Source organism: Trachemys scripta, chromosome 2 (assembly GCF_013100865.1).
Source record: "Trachemys scripta elegans isolate TJP31775 chromosome 2, CAS_Tse_1.0, whole genome shotgun sequence".
Classification (NCBI taxonomy): Eukaryota; Metazoa; Chordata; order Testudines; family Emydidae; genus Trachemys; species Trachemys scripta.
In genome coordinates this window covers 58,042,939-58,068,634 of record NC_048299.1, presented here as the reverse complement: position 1 = coordinate 58,068,634, position 25,696 = coordinate 58,042,939, and the positions used below count along the sequence as shown (strand labels likewise).

General features: G+C 44.8%; 1 protein-coding gene and 1 long non-coding RNA gene across 8 annotated transcripts in view; one reads left to right on the top strand and one right to left on the bottom strand.

The window, feature by feature from the left end:
• KLHL7 (kelch like family member 7) overlaps positions 1 to 773 on the bottom strand; it is a 37,631-nt gene extending 36,858 nt beyond the window's left edge. Inside the window, exon 1 of one of the 2 annotated variants that reach the window (XM_034760616.1) lies at positions 134 to 773. In XM_034760616.1, the coding sequence (XP_034616507.1) occupies positions 134 to 253 (120 nt within the window). In that variant the 5' untranslated portion in view covers positions 254 to 773. The remainder of the gene's footprint in view (positions 1 to 133) is intronic. The other variant, XM_034760617.1, reaches the window with a different exon arrangement.
• Positions 774 to 901: 128 nt separating this feature from the next.
• LOC117872299 lies at positions 902 to 25,020 on the top strand. 6 transcript variants are annotated; one of them, XR_004644455.1, is made up of 7 exons: positions 902 to 1,008; positions 11,894 to 11,963; positions 19,136 to 19,366; positions 21,987 to 22,082; positions 22,516 to 22,656; positions 23,800 to 23,917; positions 24,514 to 25,020. It is a non-coding gene; the product is annotated as an uncharacterized LOC117872299 (long non-coding RNA). The 6 variants fall into 6 exon arrangements; XR_004644452.1 differs by lacking the exon at positions 902 to 1,008 and adding an exon at positions 15,623 to 15,707 and having other exon boundaries at positions 9,961 to 11,963; XR_004644454.1 differs by lacking the exons at positions 902 to 1,008; positions 19,136 to 19,366 and adding an exon at positions 15,623 to 15,707 and having other exon boundaries at positions 9,961 to 11,963.
• Positions 25,021 to 25,696: the final 676 nt, after the last annotated feature.

Genomic DNA, 25,696 nt, shown 5'->3' with positions numbered 1-25,696 from the left:
CAGTTTACTAAGACTGGGTGGTGATGATGTTGGCTACTAGACACTGGATATTGGATCCTATTGGGCAGATTTCACCACAAACAGCGAAAGAACACAGGACCTTCTGCTCCTTCAGCTGTATCTCCTGCCCTACCTGTTTTCGCATGGTATTCATGACTCCCATAAAGCTCGCCAGCAGTTTAGCTTCTTCTCGGGCTGCAAGTTTCTTCTCTGTTTTCTTCTTGTTGCTTTTTTCCGACCCAGAGGCTGCCATGCTCCCCTCCTCTCACCACCAAGAAAACAAAGGCTGGCAGGACTCACGCAGGCCCATGCACAGCAGCCAAAGGAAGCCAATTATAACACACCGAACTGCCCTAACTAAGATCCCAGACGGACGAGTAGGCTGCGTAACCACGCACTACAAAACCTCCTGCTGCTTCTACAACCGGGCAGCCAGCAGGGCGAGCCACCTAGGCAATCACCTGCCGCGGCAGCCGGAGGAGCCGGACTGATCAGATCCCAGGAGAAGCCGCAGGGCCAACCAGTCTCTAGTACAGACACCTGGGAACGCAGCCTGGGGCCCGCGGCTGCAGCGCTCCGGGGATGGTGGGGACGCGCGACACATCGATCGCCAACGTTCCACCGATAGAATGTGAGCTCCTGGAGAAAATCCTACATAATTCCCAAAGGGGGCGGGGGGAGCGGACCGGCGCACACTGACGTCATAGAACGGCGCAGGGGTCTTATCTCTAGTCTTCCTCCTACCCCCGCAGGCGCTCCGGAGCCAAACAAACAAAGGACCAGGAGGTGGAATGGGTCACGTGCTTGCTTTATTAACGGGCGGGGGAGGAGGGTTGAGTCAAGTGCGCACGCACACGCCTGACTGTGCAATGCTGAGAGCACGTTGTGGGGTGGTGGATGCGCGTGTGTACTGAGGGGAACAGGGCTGTGCAAACCCCGCGCGTTTTACTGTGTTATCCGAGCTGCCAGCTGCCGAGCTTCGGAGGCATACAATGTTTAGGGGAAAAGGTAAAAACTGGTTCCTGACGGGTTTTGTCCTCCCGCCCCCTCTATAAAAACCCCCTTCCCTTTTAGGGAGGAAACAACTAGTCGCTGCTTGGGCACCAATCCAGCCCTGAGCATATTGGCACCACACCACTGCAAAACAGGGAACCTGCCACTGTGTGGTCACAATCACATTCATCCGCCAGAGCCTGAGAACAAGTGTAGCTGCTGTTCTTGCACTTAAAAAAAATTCTGGTATATCCTGGAACAATAATACTATAAATACCTGGATCCTGCCAAATTTTTCACTAGTCTGCCCCCCCTTCTCCCCCAATCTGGATTTCAGCACATCCCTTTACTTTTAACTTTAATGTGGTGTTTATGTAAGGGGACTGTTGCCCCCTTACTAACACTCAGTGGGGGGTGTTTTGGTTGGCTAGCTCCCAGCACTAAAAGGGGAAGGGTTGATGGGAAATCAGGACCCTGAGACTGACAGTCCCCAGGAACAATGGGGAGAGGCCAGTGATCCAGGTCAGCTTAATTGACAGGGCAGGCAGGCTAATCAGGGAGTCAGGAGGCCGGGGGGTCCCATCCTCCGTGTGAGCTGGAATTGCCTGGGTCAAACAGAGCGGGGCCGAGCTAAGGAGAGAGCAGGGGCCCAAGTTGAGCTGGGGAGCAGAGCCATGCCAGATCCAGAGGGGTCAGAAAAGCAGCCACAGAGCCAGAGACACAGCCCCGTCAGAGAGCAGATCCTGTGCTGGGAGCAGAGCTGCAGCCACAGAGCCAGGTGTGGTGAGCAACTGGGGCCAGCCAAGGGGGGACCTTAAGCAAAGGGCCCAGCGCAGAAAGACACCCCCCAGCCAAGGGTCCTCGTAGGCCAGACTGGGAGGGGGATCTTAACCCGACGGGGAGCTGACGCTGGGAAGAAGGGTCCCACCACCCAAAGCCAGGAGGTATGTGGCCACCACAATTGCAAGTGTCCAACCGCCAGCATCCCTGCAGCACAGCCAGGGCCTGAGAAGGAGACCTGGGACCTACAAGGAACAGACGGTGAAGTGCCCTGATGTCCAGAGACACTGTTTGTGATGTTCCCTGCCACAGAGCAGGGTGATGTGTTTTCCTTTAAGCTTTCCCATTTTTCTTATTCTTTTTTAAAATTAATTGTTAATTAAACAACTTGTACTTGCTTTAAATTGTATGAAATGATCAGTGGGTCAGGGAGGTGCCCAGTGCAGAGAGAGTGCCCTGGAGTGGGGACACCCTAGCCCCTGTCCTAGGTGACCACAGCAGGGTTGGGGGTTGAGCCCCCCAGGAATCCTGGGCCCAGCCTTGTTGGGGTTATGAGGACTCTGCCACACAGGAGAGTGGAGGGGAGTCCTCAAGGGCAGGGAGGCCTCTGGGTAAAGGAAGTGGGAGCGAGGACTCAGATCCTTTCGCTAGCCCACTTCACTGGGGTAGTGCAGAAGCCAGGAAAGTTCCCAACAATAGCGGGACCATTCCCCGGCTTGCATTTGCATTCTGCTGGATATGGCTAATTTTGGCTGCATAACTGTCCTTCCTCCCAGTTTTAGCATCTAAATTTAGTACATAAATATGCAGCATGTCCTAGTCCACCAGAAGAAAACAGATCTCAAAGTATCATGGTACAAAACCTAGCCGTTCCAAGTTTTTGCAGTGAAAATTTGGGTGTTGGGGTTAAAACTGGCAGGATACAGCTTTTACCTAGAGGATAGTCCCACTTTGACTTGTAAGTGCTCTACTTTTAATGCCATGCTGCCGAGGTTTTATAACTGAGTAACCCTGTGATTTGTGGGAGAAAGGGATTTATATATGATCTTTAGTTTAAGGAACATATTATATGTGGTGCCTAATATCCTTATACTGTACTAAGTCACTATATGATGTACTTTGTCCTGTGCTGCAGCAATAATCGTGTGTGACTTTTTGTAGTACACAAACTATTTTGTATAGAAATCCATATTATACTATAGAAATCAGATTTGGTATTTTAATATATTTATCCTTTATTTCATTTATCATTAGGAGGTCACCCTAGGATAAGATAGTGACAGAGATATTACCTGGCTTTCCCTTTTATCTAATACGTTGTAAAAACAGAAAAGAGAAATGTACATATAATATCATTGCCATGTTGAGTCTGCCATCCCAGGCTTATCCTGGCACTTATATTACAAATGGACCAAAACTGAGATCTTGAATCTGCCCCATTTCAAATTCCAGGGTGTACAGATCCAAACCTACCTATAAAATTTTAGTTTCAGAACAAAAACAAAACCAGAAGAGGCCTATTTCCTAGTTGGGATACACAAGAACAGCTATTCTTCCAATATATAGTCCTAAATGGTGGAAAACTCATAAGAGCAGTTGATGTTGGTGATATTGACTATTCATGTGGAGGAGAACCCTAGATCAGTTAAACTCACAAAATGTCCACCATTGTTGGATGAAATCTTATTGAAACAGCTCAGAAGAGTTGGGTACTTTTGAACTCCAACCATTGTTTTTGATTGGTAATCTGAACCTGATCTGGATATAACAATACATTTTCTGCCCATTTCTAAATATTATAGACTCTTTGTTGAAAATCTCTTATTAATATAGCACCACTAGTTCACATCCTGCACATTGTGAGGTGTGCTAAACAACCGCAGAAACAAGGTGGTTGAGGTAATATCTTTTATTGGACCAACTTCTGTTGGTGAAAGAGAGAAGTTTTCCTGGGACTGATATGGCTACTGCATACAACAGTGGAAGATAATCTCAGGTACAGTAAGTACAAAAGAAGACAGAGTGGTGTGAGTGTATTCTATCTAAGTCAGGGGTGGGCAAACTTTTTGGCCTGAGAGCCACATCTGGGTATGGAAATTGTATGAATGCTCACAAAATTGGGGTTTGGGTGTGGGAGGGGGCGAGGGCTCCGGCTTGGGATGTGGGCTCTAGGATGAGGCCAGAAATGAGGAGTTAAGGGTGCAGGAGGGGGCTGCGGGCTCTGGGGTGGGGCCAGAAACGAGGAGTTCAGGGTGTAGGAGGATCTCCAGACTGGAGTTGGGGGGGGGGTGACGACTCCAGCTGGGGGTGGGGCTGGGGATGAGGGGTTGGGGGTGCAGGTGGGGGCTCCGGACTGGGACTGAGGGGTTTGGAGGGCGGGAAAGGGATCAGGGCTCGGGGGAGGGGAGCAGGCTCCGGGCAGCCCTTACCTCAAGCAGCTCCTGGAAGCAGCAGGATGTCCCCCTTCCAGCTCCTACGCAGAGGTGCGGGCAGGCAGCTCTGCGCGTTGCCCCGTCTGCAGGTGCCACCCCTGCAGCTCCCATTGGCCACAGTTCCCGGCCAGTGGGAGCTACAGGAGCCGGGCTTGGGGCGGGGGCAGCTTGCGGAGCCCCTTGGCTGCCCCTACACGTAGGAGCCAGAGTGGGGACATGCTGCTGCTTCTGGGAGCCATGTGGAGCCACGGCACGCATGGAGTGGGGCAACCCCCGACTCGGCTCCCCGGCTGGAGCACTGGAGCGGGGCAAGCCCTGGACCCTGCTCCCTGGCGGGAGCTTGAGGGCTTGATTAAAACGTCTGAAGGGCCAGATGCGGCCCTGAGGCTGTAGTTTGCCCACCCCTGATCTAAGTACTTATATGGCCTGTATCAACATAGTGTCTGAGTGCCTCATGAGTATTTAAAAATAGAAACAACAATCTCTGTCTCTTCCTTCCTTTCCAGCCAGCGGGGAGAAATAGCTTTATTAGTTCATGGTGGGCTTTGTGTGTGTATATATAATGTATTGAAGACAACCTATCATAAGTCAAAGAGATGAGTTTTATATTTACAGCTGAATACAGGGAAGTTAGTAGCTGGAATGCATCAGAAACAGATGGATCTTCATGGATTCCATCCTCCTCTTTTGATGAAAACCAGATAACATTTTCCATATACAAGTAAACTAAAAGACAAGGGGGACATTTTTTCATGAAGAAGAAAAAAATATGTGCCAAGGTCCTAGATTTCATGATGTGAGTAGGGTTTTCAGCCTTAAGAGGAACATGGGAAAGCGTACAACATAAGGCACACATGGAAAGTCTTTTATTCAGAATTTTGGGGTGGGGATTGGAAGAATACCTGTGTACTTCCAATCCTCTTACAGGTCTGTCGCATCGTACGCTGGGGTTACATTCTGCAATCAGCGCGTAAAGTGAAAATCGCGTATAGTCAAAATTACATTGAGTGTAATGGCGGGCGGAATCTCCCGCACTACAGGTACAGTATTAAAATTGTTATTTTTCTCTTTTTTTGTTTTTGCCGACCGCGTAAAGCTGAAATCGCGCATGTTAAATGCACATAAGATGCGACAGCACTGTATATGGATCTGAAACATGGACATTGCTTAAAGAATTCACCAGAAGACATTTTATATGCATTGGTAACGGCAATTGCAGGGCATAAGATGATTTGATTTTTATCAGTAATAGGGAGGTATTATTGAGAACTGTCCTTGAGAGGATAGAAATCATTGGGCACCAGTGGCAGGCACTTTTTGGTTATGTAGCCCCATCGGAGATAAAGTGCCCACAAATTGAGCCCAGAAGATCAGACTTGAGGTCAGGAGGGGACGTTGTCCGGCCACAGGCTGGCGGTAGCTACAGTCTTCAGTGATTGACCTGGCTGCACCAGATCAGTGATAATCCTATGAAGCTTTCAGAGTCTGGAATAAAGTTGTACAATGTGACCAGGGACATTCAGCACCATAGATCCTCACCATGTAAGCATGGTGGTGGTGGTGTTGATTGGAAATTGTAGCAGTGATAGAGCTACCCATTACAAAAATAAGAAATTGTCAGATAATTTAACTTAAAAAGAAATAGGCAACTTGCAGTGTAAATTGGCATATTATGCAAATTAAGATAATTTTATCATAATAATTAGCACTGGTATGGAACATTATGTTTTCAAAGCCCTGTACAAACATTAACTGTGTCTTATACTCCAATCCACAAACTGAGGTTATAAGAGACATTTATATCCTCCCAAAAGAGTATTTTATTCACAGGATTGGGTGGGAAAGTAGTTGGACTGGTACAAACGACATCTTTTTCACAGCAGTCTCAAGAACTGCATCATATTACATTTTGAGCTTTCAACTAATGCTGCTGAACAGGTTTGTGCATTATTCCTGTGTATCCTGAAATGTTTGGTTACTCCAATAACCTCTAATCCATAGCAATGTAGAAACATCAAAACCAGCCTCTCTGTTGGTGCAGCAGTAGTGTAGTGTGCTGGCATGCAGACAACTAAGGTTTCTGTCCTGCATTTTATTCTGGCAGCTATGTATGCAAGATCAATGCTTCATTTTTTTACTATAAGAGGAGGGTGGAAGGGTTGGGTCATCCCATGGGAATCTCAAAAATTATTCCGGTGTGTCTAAAGATTAAGATGTTTAGAAATATTTAAATTTGAGCAAAACTCTGTGATAATACTCATATGAATAGGCACAAACGTTAAATATTAATAACATCCCCCTGTTGAACACGAACTCTGATTTTAGTGTCCCTGGTCTTTTCTTGGATGTATAGGAAGTAAAGTGGGACCACCACCTTGTGTGCCCTATGCAAGGGCCGGGGACAATCGCAGCCTCTGCACTCAGGGAAGGGCAAGGAGTGCTATGTATCCTGAAGTGTAAATTTCCCCAGAGAGGTCAGGGAGATCGTGGGTCTACTGCTCCACTACAACAGTCTGTGGAGCTGGCTCAATGTATTCAGAGGAGCAGGTTTCATATTGCCTGTGTGCTTCCATTGTGCATCAGGAAGATCTCACAGGAATTGCCCCAATCAAAACTCCACCTTAGTTTCGTACTGTCACAGGATGACTGGCTCCTTTAAGGGGAAATGGGACCAGCTGTGCCTGTTTCATAATTAGTGGCTTCCTGGCCTAAGGGGGTAGGACTAATTGGGATAAGATGGGAGATGGATGAACATCTGAGCCTCAGGAAAGGGCAGAGAACACAGTTTGGAAAAGGAACCAGAAGGAGCTATTTGGGATTCTATGGCCCTGGACTCAGGGCACTCAACGGAAGTTACCTGGGACCCTATCCTGGAGCAAGGATGACTGAAAGATAGGCTAGAAAGGCTGAGATTGTGAGAGGGATTTAGGGAAGCAACCTAGGAGCTAGTGCTCTGTCCCACAGCAGGGAGGCCAGAAGACAAGCTGATGAGCCCAAGTGGGGCAAAAGAACTTCTTTGTTGGGACTTTCATTACCCTGAAAGGGAATGGAACTCTGATGGTGACATAGCTGGAGAGCTGAGCCCTGTGAATTCCTGGGAGAGAGAGAAAACCCTGGGGAGGGAAAACTGAGGCAGAGTTCTGTGAAGCCACCTGAGGCCATGAGGAGGTGCTTAGCAGGTGGCTGCCTGACCACAGGGACATTTAAAAATGTCAACAATTGCACAGCAGTCTTTGTGGGGGCAGGTTGTTGATGGGTGCCGACTTTCTCTCCCCATGAAAAAACATTGCCCCATCTCTCTTGGTCCTTCCTTGAGATCTAAGGGGATTTGTATTTGAACAGTGTTTCTTGGTTGAATTGGCATACTCCTTTTTGCACAATTTGTTATTAAAAGTTTTTCTAATGGCTTGTCTTGAATGGGTGTTTCATTGTTACATTGAGTAAATGACTTATTGTCTGTTTCTAGTGCTGTAGAGCTCTTTGTTCTACACTTCTTTTTCCTTTTTCTTGTAGAAATAGTTCCTTAGTTTTCTTCCTACGCAATTATGGCTTATGAGTCTATGGCCAAAGGAAAAGGGTAACTTCTTTTCTCTTACAACTCACTGAGCTGCGGTTTGCAACTGAAGTTGGTGCTAGCTGTTTAAATAGCACTGGAGTTTTAAAAATGACCTTGGTGTGTGTGTTTGGGGTAGGGGGGGGAGGGGAGGGGAGTGGGTTTGTGCCCTCTTTTGCTTCTTCATGATGTAGAAGGAACACCTGTATTTAATTTTTCCCCCATCTTTCTTTTTACACAAGGTGTTCAAATTTTGTTCACTTTGTCTTTCCTGGAAGACTCCATGGTTAACTGGGAGAACTAGTGAGTTTGTGACAGAGATACCTGATTATCTGAGAGATTAAGTGATTTGTATTCAGACTATGTGAACCACTTTGTTTTTTAGCCCCAATTTAAACAAAGAGCCTGGTGAACAGCCAGAGGAAACACTCTTATTAAAGTTCCAGTGACTGATATCAATTGTTTAGTTATCTGCTTCTCTCTGATAGTTCAGTATGTATGTTCAGTCAAGCACTGTTCTTCTTGTAACTGACTACATTCCTGTTCTAGCCTGTTGTGGAATAACTTCTTCTCAGGGCCACCCTAGGGAGGCAACTATGACAAATACATGTAAATGTTCTGAAAATAATCTCCGTATGGGAACAGATAAAACAAACTATTACAAAAGGAGGAAAAAACCCTGAATCTTGCTTGGCTGACCTCTTGGTCAACCAGCTAATGGGTGGGGTGAAGTTATTGCTGTAATAGTACTTATTACACATTATCCTCTCTGGTCATGGGTGTTTGACTTAGATTAAATGTTTTTGTTTGGTTTTGTTAGTGTATTAGCTAGTTCAAGTCCTTTTCTTAAAGTTAGCTTGTTTACTCTCAGAGGAAGGATAAATATCAGTGTCATCTACCATCCATATTGCTAAACCAATTAACTTCCCTGGACCCACCCCTACAAAAACAATATTGTAAGTTGTAATGACTTCAAACACTGCAGAAATTTATTACTAGTTATGCATTATAATATAATTAGATGCAGCAAGACAATGTGAGCATCTTTGAAGTATAATGGCCTGGCAGGCTACTGGTAATGCAATATGCTGTCATGTAGAAGACGAACATGTGGGTCCAAGGTCAAGTCTTCACTTCCTGGGCCAGCAGGATATAGGGGTACTGCAGAGGTTCCAGACAGAACAAGGGCCAGTCTTCCTTGGGTGGAGGGAATATGGGCAAGTAGTCTTGGTGATGTAGGATTTGTAATAAGGCCAGTTGCTGAGTGACAAGAAAAATCCACTGGAGGCTGAGGTGTGTTTGACAATCACCTTTTCTGGGTTGGGTTTTGTTGCAGGGGTTCTGTATGATGTCCAACTTGGCAAAAGCTTCTACCTGCATTCTTCCACACAGTTTAAAAAGTAAACTCAAAACTACAAAATACAAACCAAAATGGATCGCTCCTGTATTTCCTCAGCACTCCCTGCCCTGACTTCTAGAACACAGAATGCCCATACTGCTGTCTTCTGACTACAACTAATCCATCCTTCTTTTAAGGGACTTAGCTGCACCTAATCAGATGCTAGCTCAGGATATCTCCCTGTGTTGCCTAAACTCTAGGAGGAAATAAGCATTAACATACCCAATATATAAATAGGGGAAACTGAGGCACGGTGAGGTTAAGTGGCTTGTCTTAGCTCTCACAGAGGGTCAGTGTCAGAATTGGAAACAGAAACAAAAAGAATATAGAAACATTCTCTCTCTCTTTCTGGCCCAGGAACTGTTCAAATATTTTCCACAAAGTGGAACAGCTTCAACAGGAGAGAGTGAGAAAAACCCACTACAGAATATCCCACAGCCCAGTTGTTAGTCACTCACCCAAGTGGAGGGAGCCCCATGTTCAAATCCCCGTTCCAATGAATATTCAAGAATTTTATACCAAGTGGAACAGTTTCAACATGACAGACTGAGAGTGACCCACCCAAGAATAGCCTATAGCAGGGATCAGCAACTTTTCAAAAGTGGTGTGCTGAGTCTTCATTTATTCACTCTAATTTAAGGTTTCATGTGCCAGTAATACATTTTAATGTTTTTAGAAGGTCTCTTTCTATAAGCCTATAATACATAACTAAACTATTGTATGTGAAGTAAATAAGGTTTTTAAAATGTTTAAGAAGCTTCATTTAAAATTAAATTAAAATGCAGAGCCCCCCGGACCGATGGTCAGGACTTGGGCAGTGTGAGTGCCACTGAAAATCAGCTCACGTGCTGCCTTCGGCACACGTGCCATAGGTTGCCTACCCCTGGCCTATAGCCTGGTAGTTAGGACACCCACCTGGAATGCGGGTGAGGGAAGGGGAGACCTGGATTCTAATCTCTGCTCCAGGCCAGAGCAGAGATTTGAACCTGAGTCTTCCTTCTTCCAGATGGGTGCCCTAACCACTGGGCTAAAGGCTATCCAAGGAACTTCACCTACACAGCTATGTGTTTTGTGAAGGATACCAAGGTCCCCTTGTGAATTTAGTTTTTTTTTAAAATGGCAAAAACTATTGAGCAAATTCATGAATAGTTTCAGGCTGACTGAAACTGCATTTTTCATGGAATAAACTATTTGAAAAATTTTGCTGAGCCCCATGTGGGATGCTTTCCAAAAAAAAAAATCCTTCAAAGACTGAACTCTGGCCTGTTTTTCAGCGAAGAGTTACACTAAGGTGCAGGAAAGGGGAGTGTACCAGTAGCAGTTATATGTTAATTTAGCCCATCCCATTATACAAATTGATTCCTGCAAATGTTGGATTTCAGCATAGAAAAATGTTTCTACAAACAGTTTCAACTCTGTCCTCACAACTATATACTATTCTCCCCAGATAAAACCAATATATCCTTGATCTCTTTTGCATCTCATCTGATCCTATCTATGAGATGCTCCTCCTTTAAAAAATAAAAAGGAAAAGAAAGGAAATTCCCAGGTGGAAAACTTATCGTCATTAACTTCTCAAAGAATAATGATCAGTTAAAGTAAGGTGGATAGAGATCTGAATATCTTACAATTCATGTAGATTGTTATGGATTCCCATACCTGCTGCAGTCTCAGACTGTATTAACTTTTCTACAGATTCTGCATGAGGTTGGTGGAGGAACAATGTATATCTTACATTGCCTCTCTGCCTTCCGAATCCTGCAGAGAACTTCCATGTACCAGAGATTAAGAATATGTGCCATGGAGCAGGGCTGACCCCTTACTTTTGCACAGGAACAGAGAGATCTTGTGCACAGAAAAGACCTTCCATATGGCAATTTGTGGGGGATGGAGAAGAATAGCAACAATCTGGCTCTAGAATTTTAAGACAAAGCTGTTCTTAATTATCATTGTAACCATTATGATTTATCTGCATTTGCAAAGCATCACACATCATAAAAGGAGCTGGGTACAATTTTTTAAAACAGTAGCACACTGCCAGAAAATGACAAAAAAAAGGACAATCTTCATATATCCTGGACCACCACCATAATTTAAAGGAACTCAGAAACGCTATTTCCCCATGAATACATCCTTGGTCCTAATGATATTTCTGTAAACATTTTAAGTAAAACATGTTTTCCATTCCAAATGTGTTCTGTAATTTGATGCCTTCAAAGAAAGGATGTATGAGTCATCTTCATGAAACATGCAATTGAGGCGAGTCACTGTGTAGCCAACTAAAATATCTAAGTAATATTAACAGTGTTATGTTACTTATGTAGTTGCCCAAGGTTTTAAGAACCAAATCTGTTCTTTTTACTACAGTAAGAATTACTGTTGTGTTTTTTTTATGTGGAAAGTGAGGCTAACATAACTACAGAATTAAGATCAAAATTTAGTTTGAAAGACAAGTTACTGCAGAGGTATTCTCATTAGAAAACCAATGAGACATTAGGCATTGACCTGTGACCCACCATATCCAATATTACTTTTGTTTCTTGTTCAGTACTTGATGTTTTAATATCTGTTTCCTGGCTTAATTCGAGCATGGGCTGTCAGATTGGATGGAGAATTCAGTGTGTTTTTGGGTGGTTAGGATTAGTAAAATTTCAGATTTTGCCTGGAATGCTCCATTATTTCTAACTATTCCCCTTTTTCTGTTATGAGAGTGAAATTTACTTCTTCCTGTACCAGACAGAATAAATGGGGTGATGTGCTGAAGGTTGGAGAGGATGAAATTCACACTTCAAAACCTATGGGCAAGGTATGAGGCTGCCATTCTGTATCTGTATTGCTACTATTTCAGCCACTGAGATGTGCAGGGTAGATTGTGGTCAAATCAAAATTTATGTCATAGCTGCCATCTCACAAGATAACCCATTATCCACTTCTTTCCTAAAATCAACTTTGGCATAATGTTTGTAGCTGGGAAAAAATGTGTCTTTTTAGAATAAATTTTGCACCATTTCACCTGACAAGATGGAACTTTCAGCATCCACACAGATGAAATGTTGTATCTTCTTGCTTCATTTCAATCCTGGTAATTTAATTGGAAAACCTTTTAGGCTTCCCTTTCCAAAGACATTCTGTAAGTGACATGAATGTATTCTGTGCTGTCCTAACAGATTTATCACTAAGTGAAAGGCTCTAGCAGTCTGAACAAAACTGTAACATTAAACACAGCAGAATCTTCTTAGACTGAATGAATTCATTCACAGAAAGCTTTATTATAAGTAATAACTGTGACTAAAGTTGCAGTTAGCAGTGTGTAGTGTATTGAAACAATAATGGACTTTCACCTATCACAGTTCATGATGAGTATTTTTATTGTGCCATTTTTATTCTTTGAATTACTTGTAAGTAGCTATATTACTTTATTAATTAGGTATATTATCATAGCCCCTCGGAGCCTTAGTCATAGACCTGGATCCCATTGTGCTGGGCACTGTACAAACTCAGAATGAAAAGATGGTCCCTGCCCCAAAGTGCGTACGATCAAGGTATATAATTACTGTCAACATTTAAGACGTGTCTTCCCTAAAAATATGTTGCCAGCATCTATATTAAAGATTGTGAGCACATCTATCTCGTAGGTGTTCATAACCCCTACTGGCTACAGTAGGAACAGTGTGTGTATATATATATATATCTGTCTACAAATGGCTCTATTTGGCACTAGGTTAATACATGCTCTAGAAGATCTCATGAGAATACATCTGTATGCTAGATGAGTGAGAGGGCTGTATATTGCAGCTGAGTCATTTTGACATCCATAAGATGAAAATGACCAAAAAAAAAAAAAAAACCTAGCCCTCTCATCAGTTACTCATTACTTCCTCAGCAGCTGCTCAGAACTGACATTGTTCCAAAGACTTTGTTTGTTTAGCATGTTGTCTGATACAGCTCTCTCTTCAGTTCTCATCACAGAACTCAGTGGAGCTTGAAAGTTTGTTTCTCTCACCAACAGAAATTACCGTAGTTCAGTAATCCACCTTGTCTCTCTCATATCCTGGGTCCACCTAGCTACAACAACACTGCAAACAGCAATGAATATTAGCAACAAATGGGAAAGAATAGGTTAAAGAATATTTAGATAAGTTGGATGTATTCAAGTTGGCAAGACCAGTGAAATTCATCCTAGGATACTTAAGGAACTACCTGAAACAATCTCAGAACCATTAGTGATTATTTTTGAGAACTCATGAAGGATGGGTGAGATCCTAGAGGACTGGAACAGGGCAAACATAATACCAATCTTTAGAAAGGGGAAGAAAGAGGACCCAGAGAATTATAGTCCAGTCAGCCTAACTTTGATACCTGGAAAGATACTGGAACAAATTTGTAAGCAATTGGTTTTTAAGCAGTTAGAGGATAATGTGTAAGCACTAATAGGGTAATAAGTAATTGCCAACATAGATTTGTCTAGAACAAATCATGCCCAAACAACCTCCTTCTTTGGCAGGGTTACTGGCCTAGAGGATGGCGGAAAGCTGAATGTTTGCTATATCTTGATTTTAGTAAGGCTTTTAACACAATCCCACATGACATTCTCATAAGCAAACTAGGGAAATGTGAACTAGATTAAATTACTATAGGTGGGTGAATGACTGTTTGAAAGACTGTACTCCAAGATTAGTTATCAATGGTTCACTCCAATTGTGGGGATGTATCTAGTAGGGTCCTGCAGGGGTCTGTACTAGGTCCAGTACTATTCAGTCTTTTACTTAAAGATGTAGATAATAGAGTGGAGAGTATGTCTAGAAGCAGGACCTAGAGCAGAGGCAGTCTGGAAGCAACATGATGAGTGCAGCTGGTCTGTAATAGGCTGCCTGATAGGCTACCCCGCCTGATTGGTTGGAAGAGTCAGCAGACCGGCTCTTAAGCCCAGCAGCAGTGGCAGGTTAAAAGCTTCCGATATTTAGGTGTGATATTTGATAGCTAGCTCACTTGGAAGGATCATATTGAAAAAATTAGAGATAAGTGTAAAGGCAGAATCAGCTATTATTTAAAAGTATTTCTGGAACTTCCTGGAGTGTGGGAATACTAACAGAAAGCTAAAAAGACTAATTATTGACTATGGGTGCCAGGCTTTCAGTTCGGCATTGAAAATGAATTTGAGAAAGCTTGAATCAATCCAAGCTCAGATGTTGCAAATTGCATGGATGCCTTCATCACAGTGCCTCTGTGTGTCTTGCAGATAGCTGCAGGTGAAATGTCCATTACTTTAAGAATTAAGCTTTTAAACTTAACCTTTTGAGCTAAAGTCATTGGAAACACTAAATTAATATGATGAATGCTGGGAATTAAGTGATTAACGTACAGGGCAAAAAGTCAAAATGTCTCATGTAAGTAGGGTTAAAGCATTACCGTTACCGTAACAGGATGTTAACACCCTGATTCTTTTTGGTTCACATCTCTTAGCTAAAGGAATAGAATAAGTGAGATTGTGAGCACAAAAAGAGGTATATTTTTAATGTGCTTTCTCGGTTTATATTGTATTGCATTCATTTAGAAAATCAGCTGTGGTTATCTTTAAATGCTTCCTCACCCTATAACCTAATTGAGGATTAGAACTCAAAATCCTTCTATGTCCTGGTGATTCCCATTCACTAACTTCAGACTATTAGGATTATTTCTCATGATTAAACATAACCATTTTTTTTTACCTTTTCCTCTTATATCAGGTTTTCTAAAGATCACGTTTTCTAAATCTTTTATCATTTTTATTGCTCTCCTCTGAACTCTCCCATTTGTCCAAATCTTTCTTAAAACGTGGTGCCCAGCTGGGGCCTCACCAGTGCTGAGTAGAGGGGGACAGTTACCTCCCGTGTCTTACATACAACACTCCTGTTAATTATATTACCCTTTTTAGTAAATGCATCATATTATTGACTCATATTTAATTTATGGTCCACTATAACCCTGAAATCTTTTTCAGAAGTACTACTGCCTAGCCAGGTGTTCCCCATTTTGTAATTGTGTATTTAATTTTTATTTCCTACGCGAAGTACTTTGCCATTGTCTATATTGAATTTCATCGTGTTGATTTCAGATCAGTTACCCAATTTGTCAAGGTCCTTTTGAATTCTAATCCTGTCTGCCAAAGTGCTTGCAACTCCTCCCAGTGTGGTGTCATTTGCAAATTTTATAAGCATACTATGTCAGCGACTGGGATGTGGGCAGTGGTTAGAGCAGGAGTCAGGAATCAGAGCCTCCGAATCAAAGTCAGAGGCCAGGCACCAGAGCCAAGAGTCAGAGCCAGAGTCAGGAATTGGAGCTGAGAATCAGGATTGGGTTATCCAGAGTCAGGCAAGACAGGAGCAGGGCCAGGAACAAGCAGGCAAAGGAGCTGTTACAGCTATAGACAAATGCTTTGAGCAGCCACTGAAGTTCTTTTTCTTCTTCTTGTGTTTTATGGTGAAGCTGAATCTCCTGCTGCATCTATGACTGCCAAGCACTGGACACCATTGTGAGGCACTGGACTAGCGGCTGACTGCTTCCTGACTAAGTAACGCTGCTAGGCAACCAATGAGCCCAGCTGCACTGGCCCTGATTGGCTGCTGGTTTAGCAGTCCTGCTTATAAGCTTGACCCCCCATAGCAGATCAGTGGCTGGCTGGCGGCCCTGGCCTGTGGGAGGGAGATGGAGGATTTTCTGGCCCCGAATGAAGTCACTCTGGAAACTGAAAAAGAGTCTATTGGAGAGTGAGAATGGAGGGGAGGGAGGGGGAAGAGAGTGGAAGCAGAATCAGATGATGATAATATCATCAAAAAAAGCAAAGCTGAGAAAGGAAATAAACCAAAATGTTATAATTGTAAAATCCGTAGTTAAGGAAATAAGATTAGGTGTTAATCGTGTGAAAGTAGCTGACTGGAATAAAAAAAAGCATAGGGAGAATTGTAAGAGCTGGGAGACACTGAGATGGTGATCTTTTAGCTGAATGTAAAAACAAAGAGCAAGATGATAAACTGCTAAAAACTAAAATACTAGGGAAAGTTAAAATAAATTGCCAGCTACCCAAGTATGTGACAGAGTGCCATTAGAGCTGACCAATGATGAGATAGCCAAAAGCATAGGAGAAGTTAAAGTGTGTAAGTAAGTGACTAATTAGTAAATGGGGAGGAGAAAGAAAGTCGTTGACAGCTGTAGTGATTACATTTAAGGGAAGGACTCTACTTGAGAAAGTAACAGGGTTTCAGATATTCAGAACCAAGTCATAACACCTTGGTGGAGGAGGATATATAAGTGCCAACAGGTATGAACATGTAGCAGTTGTTTGTAAATGGAAAACAAGATCTGGTAAATGTGAGGGAGGGCATTTCTATGAAAATTGTATAGAAGGGACAGAGGTCAAATGTTGTAACTGTGATGGTAATCACAGTCAGTCTGGCTTATAGGGGTGAATTGCAGTAAGTCAAGCTAAAGAGCTACAAAAGACAAACATTGGTAATATATCTTAATGGAACCTGTGAGGACATTTTCAAAGTATCAGGTGGAGAAAGAAGAGACAATCAGCACAGAAAAAGGGGAACTGTAGACAGCCTCATTCTATAAAGAATATGAAACTCTGTGGAAGGAATAGGCAATGATATACTAGTAACAAAAAAAGAAAAGTTTATTGTATTTATGATAGAAATGATAAATTGTACATCACAAACTGGGGAAAAATCAGAAAAATGAAAATCATAACAAGGGCAGCAGAAAAATATATGTATGTTAGCAACTTGTCAATGGACCATATTCATGTCATTTTGAATGGAATTAATGGTGAAATATGATTAGTATGGGGATCTCAATCTTTTGTTGAAATGGACACAGTCTGATAGCACATGGTCAAGAACTAAAAGTGCATTTCTTACAACACCTATAGGCACGCTACAGACAGTGTAAGTGGCATTTCACTAGAAGCTACGAATGAAACTACAGGACCTAACTTTCTGGCCAAAGTTAATGGTAACCACAATGATGAAGGTACCAAACAAATATGAGGATTGTTGGGAATTAGGCAAACTGTATCACATAATGTTAGAATGCCACATGTCGTTTGATTTAATGTGTGGATGCAGGAGTTGAAAGACAAGGAAAAGCTGAACAAAGTCAAAACTTTTAGTTACGGGAAAATTAGTTGTAGATGGAAAGCCACATGTCCAAATGTGGATTTAGATTTATTTTATAAACTTAAGGGTAAAAAAGAGATCGGGGATTGATTTAGCGGATTTTCACTAGATCCGGTAAATTGACCTCCGGTGGATTGATCGCCACAACATTGATCCACTGGTAAATGGAGACAAGCCCCTAGTATATAGATGAAAAGTGGAGTTGGTTTTGTCAAATATATACAGATGGGTCCAAACAAGAAAAAACAGGAAGAGTAGGAACGGCATATTGTATACCAAAATTGGAAATTAGTACATCTACAAGGATATCTGATTATGCAGCTGTCATAACAGCCGAACTAGTAGCAATAATGCTAGCATTAAATTGGATCTGGGATGTACGCCCAGCAGCAGCAGCAGTCATTTTTTCAGATTCAGTCTCAGGCCTTGTGGCAATCAAAAAGGGTGTCTCAGTACACAGAAGTGATTTAATCAGTGAAATTGTATGTCAAGTAACAGAGTTAGTACATGTAGCATTAGCATGGATCCCCACGCATATTGGGATAACAGGAAATGAAATGGCAGACCAAGCAGCAAAAGTTGTAAGAAATGGAAGGATTAACATAGAAATAGCCTTGAGTAAACAGGAATTAAAAAGCTGAGTCCAGAAAAATTTAAAAGGAGAATGACAAAAAATTTGGATTAATGAAAAAAGAGGAAGATGATTTTTTTAATTGTGCCCTATAGTTGAGGCTTATGATATACTTTAGGGCCTGGATAAGACTAATGAAGTACTTTTGTTTAGAGTACTATATGGTCATTGGTTTCAGAGGGGTAGCCGTGTTAGTCTGTATCAGCAAAAACAATGAGGAGTCCTTGTGGCACTTTAGAGACTAATGAATTTATTTGAGCATAAGCTTTCGTGGGCTATAACAGGCAGGCAACTCCCATCTTTTCATGTGCTGTATATTTATACCTGCCTACTATATTTCTCACTCCATGCATCTGATGAAGTGGGTTATAGCCCACGAAAGCTTATGCCCAAATAAATTTGCTAATCTATAAGGTGCCACAAGGACTCCTTGTTGTTTTTATATGGTCATTGTGGCTTAAACAAAAATATTTTTCAAATAAGGAGACACTATGATGGAATATATGCACTCTGTAAAGTGGAAGAAACAACTGATCACCATTTATGGGTATGTAAGGGCTTTGATAAAGAAATGGAAAATCGTTTTGAGAAATTCAAACATTTTAGGATTAAAAAATTACATTATTATTTAGTAAAAATTATTAAAAAGACACTGTTCCATTATCTGAAAGACAAAGGGCAGAGCGAGAGGGTATAAACCACTAAGTACAGAGGAATTATAGTTGGTAGTGGTTATAGACTATTCAGTCAAGTCTGTTTTGCCATAAAAAGGAGAAAAAGAAAAGAAAGATCAGTGGCTGCTCAACACATATCATCACAGAAGCTGTGCTTGCCCTTGTTCCAGCCCCTGCTCCCCTCTGTCTTCAATTCCTGGCTCTGCCTCTGGCGTGCGACTCTGGTTGACCCTTCTGGTTCTGGCATCCTTCTGTCTCTCTGGTACTAATCCCTTGCTCTGCCCCAGCTGACTGCTCCAGTTTACCCTCCAGTTCTAGCATTTGACTTGTTTCCTGGACTCTGCCTACTCTGGATTCAGCTCTAACTGGTAGGCCAAATCTCCTTTCCACCACTAAGCTTGACTGTCCATTGCCCAATTGGTTACAGACACAGATAATTCAAGAAAAAATGGTTACTAACCTTTCCCTAACTGTTGTTCTTCAAGATGTGTTGCACATGTCCATTCTATTGTAGGTGTGTGCATGTCCCGAGCACAGTGGCCAGAAATTTCTCCCTCAGTGGTACCCGTCAGGGCGGCTCCGGCGCCCTCTGGTGCCATGCGCTCATAGCGCTGGTATGAAGGACTCAGCTGGCGACACCCACCCCAGTTGCTTCTTTACAGCCAATTCCGATGTTGAGGCGTAGCAGGGCGGCTCGTGGAATGGATATTTGCAACACATCTCAAAGAACAACTGTTGTGGAGAGGTTAGTAACCATTTTTTTTCTTCAAGTGCTTGCACATGTGCATTCCACTGTAGGTTACTCACAAACAGTTGAATAAGAGGTGGGATTAGAGTTTATGGGCATGCTGCCTGCAAGACAGCTCGACCAAATCTTGCATTGTCCCTAGACTGCTGAGTGATGGCATAGTGAGAAGAGAACGTATGTGCTGATGACCAAGTTGCTTCTCTGCAAATATCCTGAATAGAGATCTGTGCTAGAAATGCTGATGATGATGCTTATCCTTTCGTGGAGTGAGCAGTTAGGATAGCTGAAAGTGGAGCACCGGCCTGCTTGTAACACTTGTGGATGCACGATGTGATCCAAGATGAAATTCTGTGAGCAGAGATGGGAAGACCCTTCATCCTGTCCGCTACAGCTACAGACAGCTGGGTGGATTTCCGGAACGGTTTGGTCCTTTCTGTGTAGAATGTTAGGGCACGCCTAATGTCCAATGCTAGAGCATGCCTAACATCCAATGAGTGAAGTCGCTGCTCTTCCCTGTTTGCATGTGGTTTTGGATAGAACACAGCACGATGGGATCCTCGGGGTACAACCTGGAACTGTGGGACCACTGTGCTCCCTTAACTCTCCCGCCTGGCTTGTCTCACACAATGTTGTGCCAGTGACAAGCAGCAAAACCCCTTCAGGCACTGTGATCGCTCAGGCATCAGCATGTGGAGCCACACACCCAGCTAAATTGCATGAATGCTCCCTGAGCCACTCATGAATCATACAGAGAGAGGCACCAGCAAATCACTCCAGCCTTGCACCTCAGAAATATACCATCTTACACTGCTGAAGATTCTCTTGGACAGCGTAAGCTCCTTAATTAGTTCATCACTCCAACAAAAGAGCAGTGGACATGCAAAAGCCCTTGTTAATTTGAGCTGAGATTCCCCAAGCACTTAAACCAAAACCACGCTTTTTAAGTAAAATATAAAACAGATTTATTAACTACAGAAAGATAGATTTTAAGGCATAGAGATCAAAACTGGTTACCTAAGAAATAAAAATAGAAATGCGGGCAAATTCTAACTTTCATAGACTAGGCAAGATTTGAATCAAACAATCTCTCACCTTAATAGATGTTACAGGCAGCTCACAGTTCCTAATACACAGACTGAACTCCCATCCAGCCTGGGTCCAGTCTCCCTAGTTCAGGGGTGGGCAAACTTTTTAGCCCGAGAGCCACATCTGGGTATGGAAATTGTATGGCGGGCCATGAATGCTCATTAAATTGGGGGTTGGGGTGTGGGATGGGGGAGGGCTCCAGCTGGGGGTGCAGGCTCTGGGGTGGGGCTGGGGATGAGGGGTTGGTGTGCAATAGGGTGCTCTGGGCTGGGACCGAGGGGCCCGGGGTTGGGGTGTGAGAGGGGGTCAGGGGTGCAGACTCCGGGTGGCGCTTACCTCAAGCAGCTCTCAGAAGCAGCGGCATGTCTCCCCTCCAGCTCCTACGTGGAGGTGCGGCCAGGCAGTTCTGCGTGCTGCCCCGACTGCATATGCTGCTCCTGGAGCTCCCATTGGCCACGATTCCCAGCCAGTGGAAGCTGCGGGGGAAGCGCTTGGGGTTGGGGCAGCCCCCTGGCTACCCCTATGTGTAGGAGCCAGAGGGGGGACATGCCATTGTTTCCTGGAGCTGCGCGGAGCAGGGCAAGCCCCTGACTCTGTTCCGGTGGGGCAAGCCCTGGGCCCCAGACCCTGCTCCCCGGCGGGAGCTTGAGGGTCGGATTAAAACATCTGAAGGGCCGTATGTGGCCCCTGGCCTGTAGTTTGTCCCCCTCTCCCCCACCCTAGTTCAAAGTCTTTGTCTTCCAGATGATCTTCCAGGTATTGAAATGGGAGGAGGTGGGAGGTGGAGGCCAAGTGATGATGTCACTGTCCCTCTTTTATACTTTCTTCCACCCTCATTGTCTACGTGCCTTCCCTGAGCAGGCTCTGCAGGAGTGGATTCTTCTTGATCAGACATTAACGCCTGTCTGGCCAGTGATAGCTGCTCCTTTGTTGCAACTGAAAGGCTGGCTATGGGCATCTTCCAACCTCCCAACACATTTCAGTAGCGCACACATAGCAATATTTCACAACTTCACATAAAATGATAGCACAAACAATTCACCAGGATATTAAGGTTCAACTGATCAAGACTTTTAAAATGATACTTCACAAGGCATGCATTGTACAAAACATATCAAAATCATATGACAATAGTGAATACAGGGGTTCTCGAGTGCTACCTTGAGGTAGAGTATCACACACAGATGATTGCCTGATTGTTGTGAAACCACTTTTGGGAGGAAACAAGGGTGAGAATGTAATTGCACCTTATCCTTAAAAAAGACAGTGTAAAGAGATTCTAATGTGAGGGTGTGGATCTCCAAGACCCTTCTAGAGAAAGTAGTAAGCACTACGAAAGCCAGCTTCCATGAAAGGCACAATAAGGGGCACAATGCCACTATAAGACCAGATTTAGGTCCCAGAGAGGGACCGGGTCTCAGATTTGGATATATAATCTTTTTAGGTCCTTGAGGAAATGGATAGATGTGAAAAAACAGACTGGTTATCCACCCAAGGATAGAAAGCTGATAGCTAAATTTTGCTGTTTCAGGTGTAATAAGTACTCAAGAATGACCTGCAGCAACAACCGCTTGGGCAAGACTCCACATTGGGAAGCCCAGATGGAGCACCGCTTCCATTCTGAGAGGTAAGTAGCCCTGGCGGAGGGCTTTCTGCTACCTATTAGGACCTGACGAACCTGCTCTGAGCAGGCTAGTTCTCTGGGGTTTAGCCATGGAGCTTCCAGACTGTCAGGTGGAGGGAGCTGAGGTTTGGGTGGAGTAGCCGATTGTGGTCCTAAAAAATCAGGTCTGGGTGTAGAAAGAGCAGGATCAGAGCTACCACAGAGAGGCCTAGCAGAGTGGCAAACTAATGCTGATGGGGTCAAGCTGGGGCTATTAGAATGACTTGCGCCTGGCCCCACTAGTTCGTTAGCAGAACCTTGAGCACAAGTGGGATAGGAAACTGAAGTACAGGTGACCTGTACCCAAGAGCAGGAAGGCAGCCATGAGTGATCCCAAACTGTGACCTCACAGGGAACAGAATTGGTGACACTTTTTGTTGTACTGGGTGGCAAATAGATCTACCTGGGGAGCCCTCCACTGCTGGAAAACGACCCTAATGATGTCCGGACGAAGGGACCACTCATGGTGACTGCAGAAAGACCTAATGAGGAGATCTGCCAGTTCGTTCTGTGCTCCATGCAGGTGGAAAGCCTCGAGGTAAATTGAGTGGGCTATGCAGAACTTCCATTGCTGAATTGTCTCTTGACACAGGAGGGAAGAGCAAGCCCCTTGCTTCCTGTTGAGATTAGAACATGGCTGCCGTGTTGTCCGTAAGAACCAACATGCTCTTGCCTATAACATGAGGCAGGAATGCCTGACAAGCCAGGCGAACTGTCTGAGCTTTCTGACATTGATGTGCAGAGAGAGCTTTTCTGGAGACCAAAGGCCTTGAGTCCTGAAGGGTCCCAGGTGAACTCTCCAGCCTAGCGCTAATGCATCTGAGACCAAAGATATTGATGGGGGCTGGGGCTGTGAAAACAGAACACCCAGGCAAACAGCAAGTGGATCCATCCACCAGTTGAAGGAGGGAAAGACTGGGGGACTGAGAGAACCAAGTCCGGATGGTAGTGGTTTGGCAAATACATCAAGGCCAGCCATGCGTGGAGGGGTCTGAGGTGTAGTCTTGGTTGCTACATTACATATGTATATGAGGCCATGTGACCCAAAAGCCTCAGACAATTCCGGGCTGATGTAATTGGATGGCCCCTAAGGTGTACTATCAGGGATGTAATGGCCTGAAACTAGCCTTTTGGGGTGAAGGCTCTGCCCTGAGTAAAGTCAAGCACCACTCCAAAAAACTCTATCCTGTGCACCAGAGTGCAGGTGGACTTCTGTACATTTGCAGGCCTAAGGCCTTGAATGTTGACTGGATGAGGTGGATACAAGACTCCACCTGGGCCCTGGACTGACAATTGACTAGCCAGTCATCCAGATACAGGTAGACTTGTATCCCTGTCTCCTCAGGAAGGCCGCCACTCCCACCACGCATTTTGTAAACCCTGCGGGGCTGTCAACAGGCCAAATGGGAGAACTGTGAATTGGTAGTGTGTGGTTCACACCGAACCTGAGGAACCTTCTGTGACCTTGAAGGATCGATATATGAAAGTAGATGTCTCTCAAATCAAGGGTGGTGTACCAGTCTCCGGGATCCAGAGAGGGAATAACGGAAGCCAGGGAAACCATGCGGCACTTCAGTTTCTTGAGGTAGCTGTTGAGCTGGCGCAGTTGTAGGATAGGTCTAAGACCACCCTTGGCTTTCAGGATTAGGAAATAACAGTAGTACAACTCCTTCCCCCTTAGATTCTGCGGAATCTCTTTCACAGTTCCCACCCGAAGGAAAGATTGAACCTTCTGGGCCAGTAGTTGCTCGTGAGAGAGATCTCTGAAGAGGGACAGGGAAGGAGTGTGTTAAGAAAAGGTAGAAATTAACTGGAGGTTATAGCCTACTTCCACAGGCACCAGCTTCTAATTTTCACCGAGGGTGCTCAACCCCCACTCAGCGCTGTCCCCACTCCAGTCCTGCCCCCAAGGCCCCACCTCCACCCTGCCTCTTCCTGCCCCCACCCCACTTCTTTCCATACCCTCCCTCTGAGTGCACCCCACCCCCACTCCTCCTCCTCCCTCCCGTGTAGGAGGCACAGAGGCTGCCGGTGGATGGGAGTGGGAGGGAGAGACGGGAGCTTGGCTGCCGGTGGGTGCTAAGCAGCTGCTAATTTTTCTCCATGGGTGCTCCAGGACTGGAGCACCCATGGAATCGGCGCCTGTGCCTACTTCCACCGTGTACAGCACCCAACAGTCCGTAGTGATATGAGACCATGCACGGATGAAGTGGGACAAGAGGTCCACAAATGAAGGAGAAACGGGGTCCCAAAACCTGGGAACTGGTTTGTCCTCGAGTGCCCCATCAAAAGGCATGGTTTGAGCCTCCCAGGTGTCTGGGTGGGACAAACATTGATGTTGAGGTAAAAAGGAGCAGTGGTCTACACTAAAGCTCCTGCTCCTTTTCTTCTGCAGGTCTTGACAGGCCAGTGGGGTGGAGTGCCCGGAGGACTGGTGAGATCTGTAGTGCTTCCTTAAAGTCACTGAAGTATACAGTCCCAGGGACTTAAAGGTCGCCCAGGAGTCCTTCAGTCCACGAAGTTTCATGTCAGTCTGCTCCAAAAAGAGCAAAGCTCCCTCACACAGGGAAGATCCTGGAGAGTTTGCTGGACCTCCTGCAGGAGGCCAGAGGACTGTAGCCATGAACTCCTACACGTGGCTGCTGCGGAAGCCATGGACCTCGCCGCCGAATCCGCTGCATTCAAGGCAGCTTGCAAAGAAAGCTCTGGCTATGGATTTCCCCTCATCCACCAGCAAGGAAAACTACAGCCTGGCTTCTTGAGGCAGCAAGTTTTTGAACTTCAACATGGAGTCCCATATGTTGAAGTCATATTTGCTCAGCAACACCTGCTGGTTAGCGATCCTGAGCTGCAAACCCCTGGTAGAGTAGACCTTTCTACCAAATAAATCCAAGTTTTTGATTCCTTTGCTTTTGGTGTTGCACCTTGCAGACCCTTCCTTTCCCCTTTGTTGGCAACGGAGAACACCAGGGATCCTGGGGGGGAAAGGGGGAGAGAGAGAGAGAGAAGAAGGGGTGAGTGTACGAGAACTCATAACCCTAGGCAGGAACAAAGTATTTCCTCTTAGCTCTCTTTGATGTGAGGGGAAGGGAAGTGGCAGGGTTGCCACAAGGCTTTCACAGGGTCCATGATTGCCACATTGAGAGGCAGGCTACTTTTGATGGGACTGCCGTGGCCACAATGTCAGCCAGACTATGGGAGGACTCTTTTACTACCTCCACCTGTATGTCCAAATTTTGGGCCACCCTCTTTAGCAATTCCTGATGGGCCTTATAGTCATCTAGGGGAGGCAACACGCCTGCTCCTGATACAGCATCATCAGGAGAGGAGGAGGCCAGCACCAGCTGAGGGTGGTACTCTTCTTTCTGTGCCAGCTGGGTCCTGCAGAGCCAGTTCCTGGAACTCGGCTCAGGGCATGGCACCATGGTCCGGAGCAGGTGTTACCCAATGGGGCAGCAGGGCCCTTCTCTCAGAGGCCACCAAATAGTAGCACCTCGAATGGGCCCCGGGATTGAGGAGAAAAGGGCCATTGCACTGGCATAGGCCCCCAGTGACCACTAAGCCAACGCTTGAGGGCA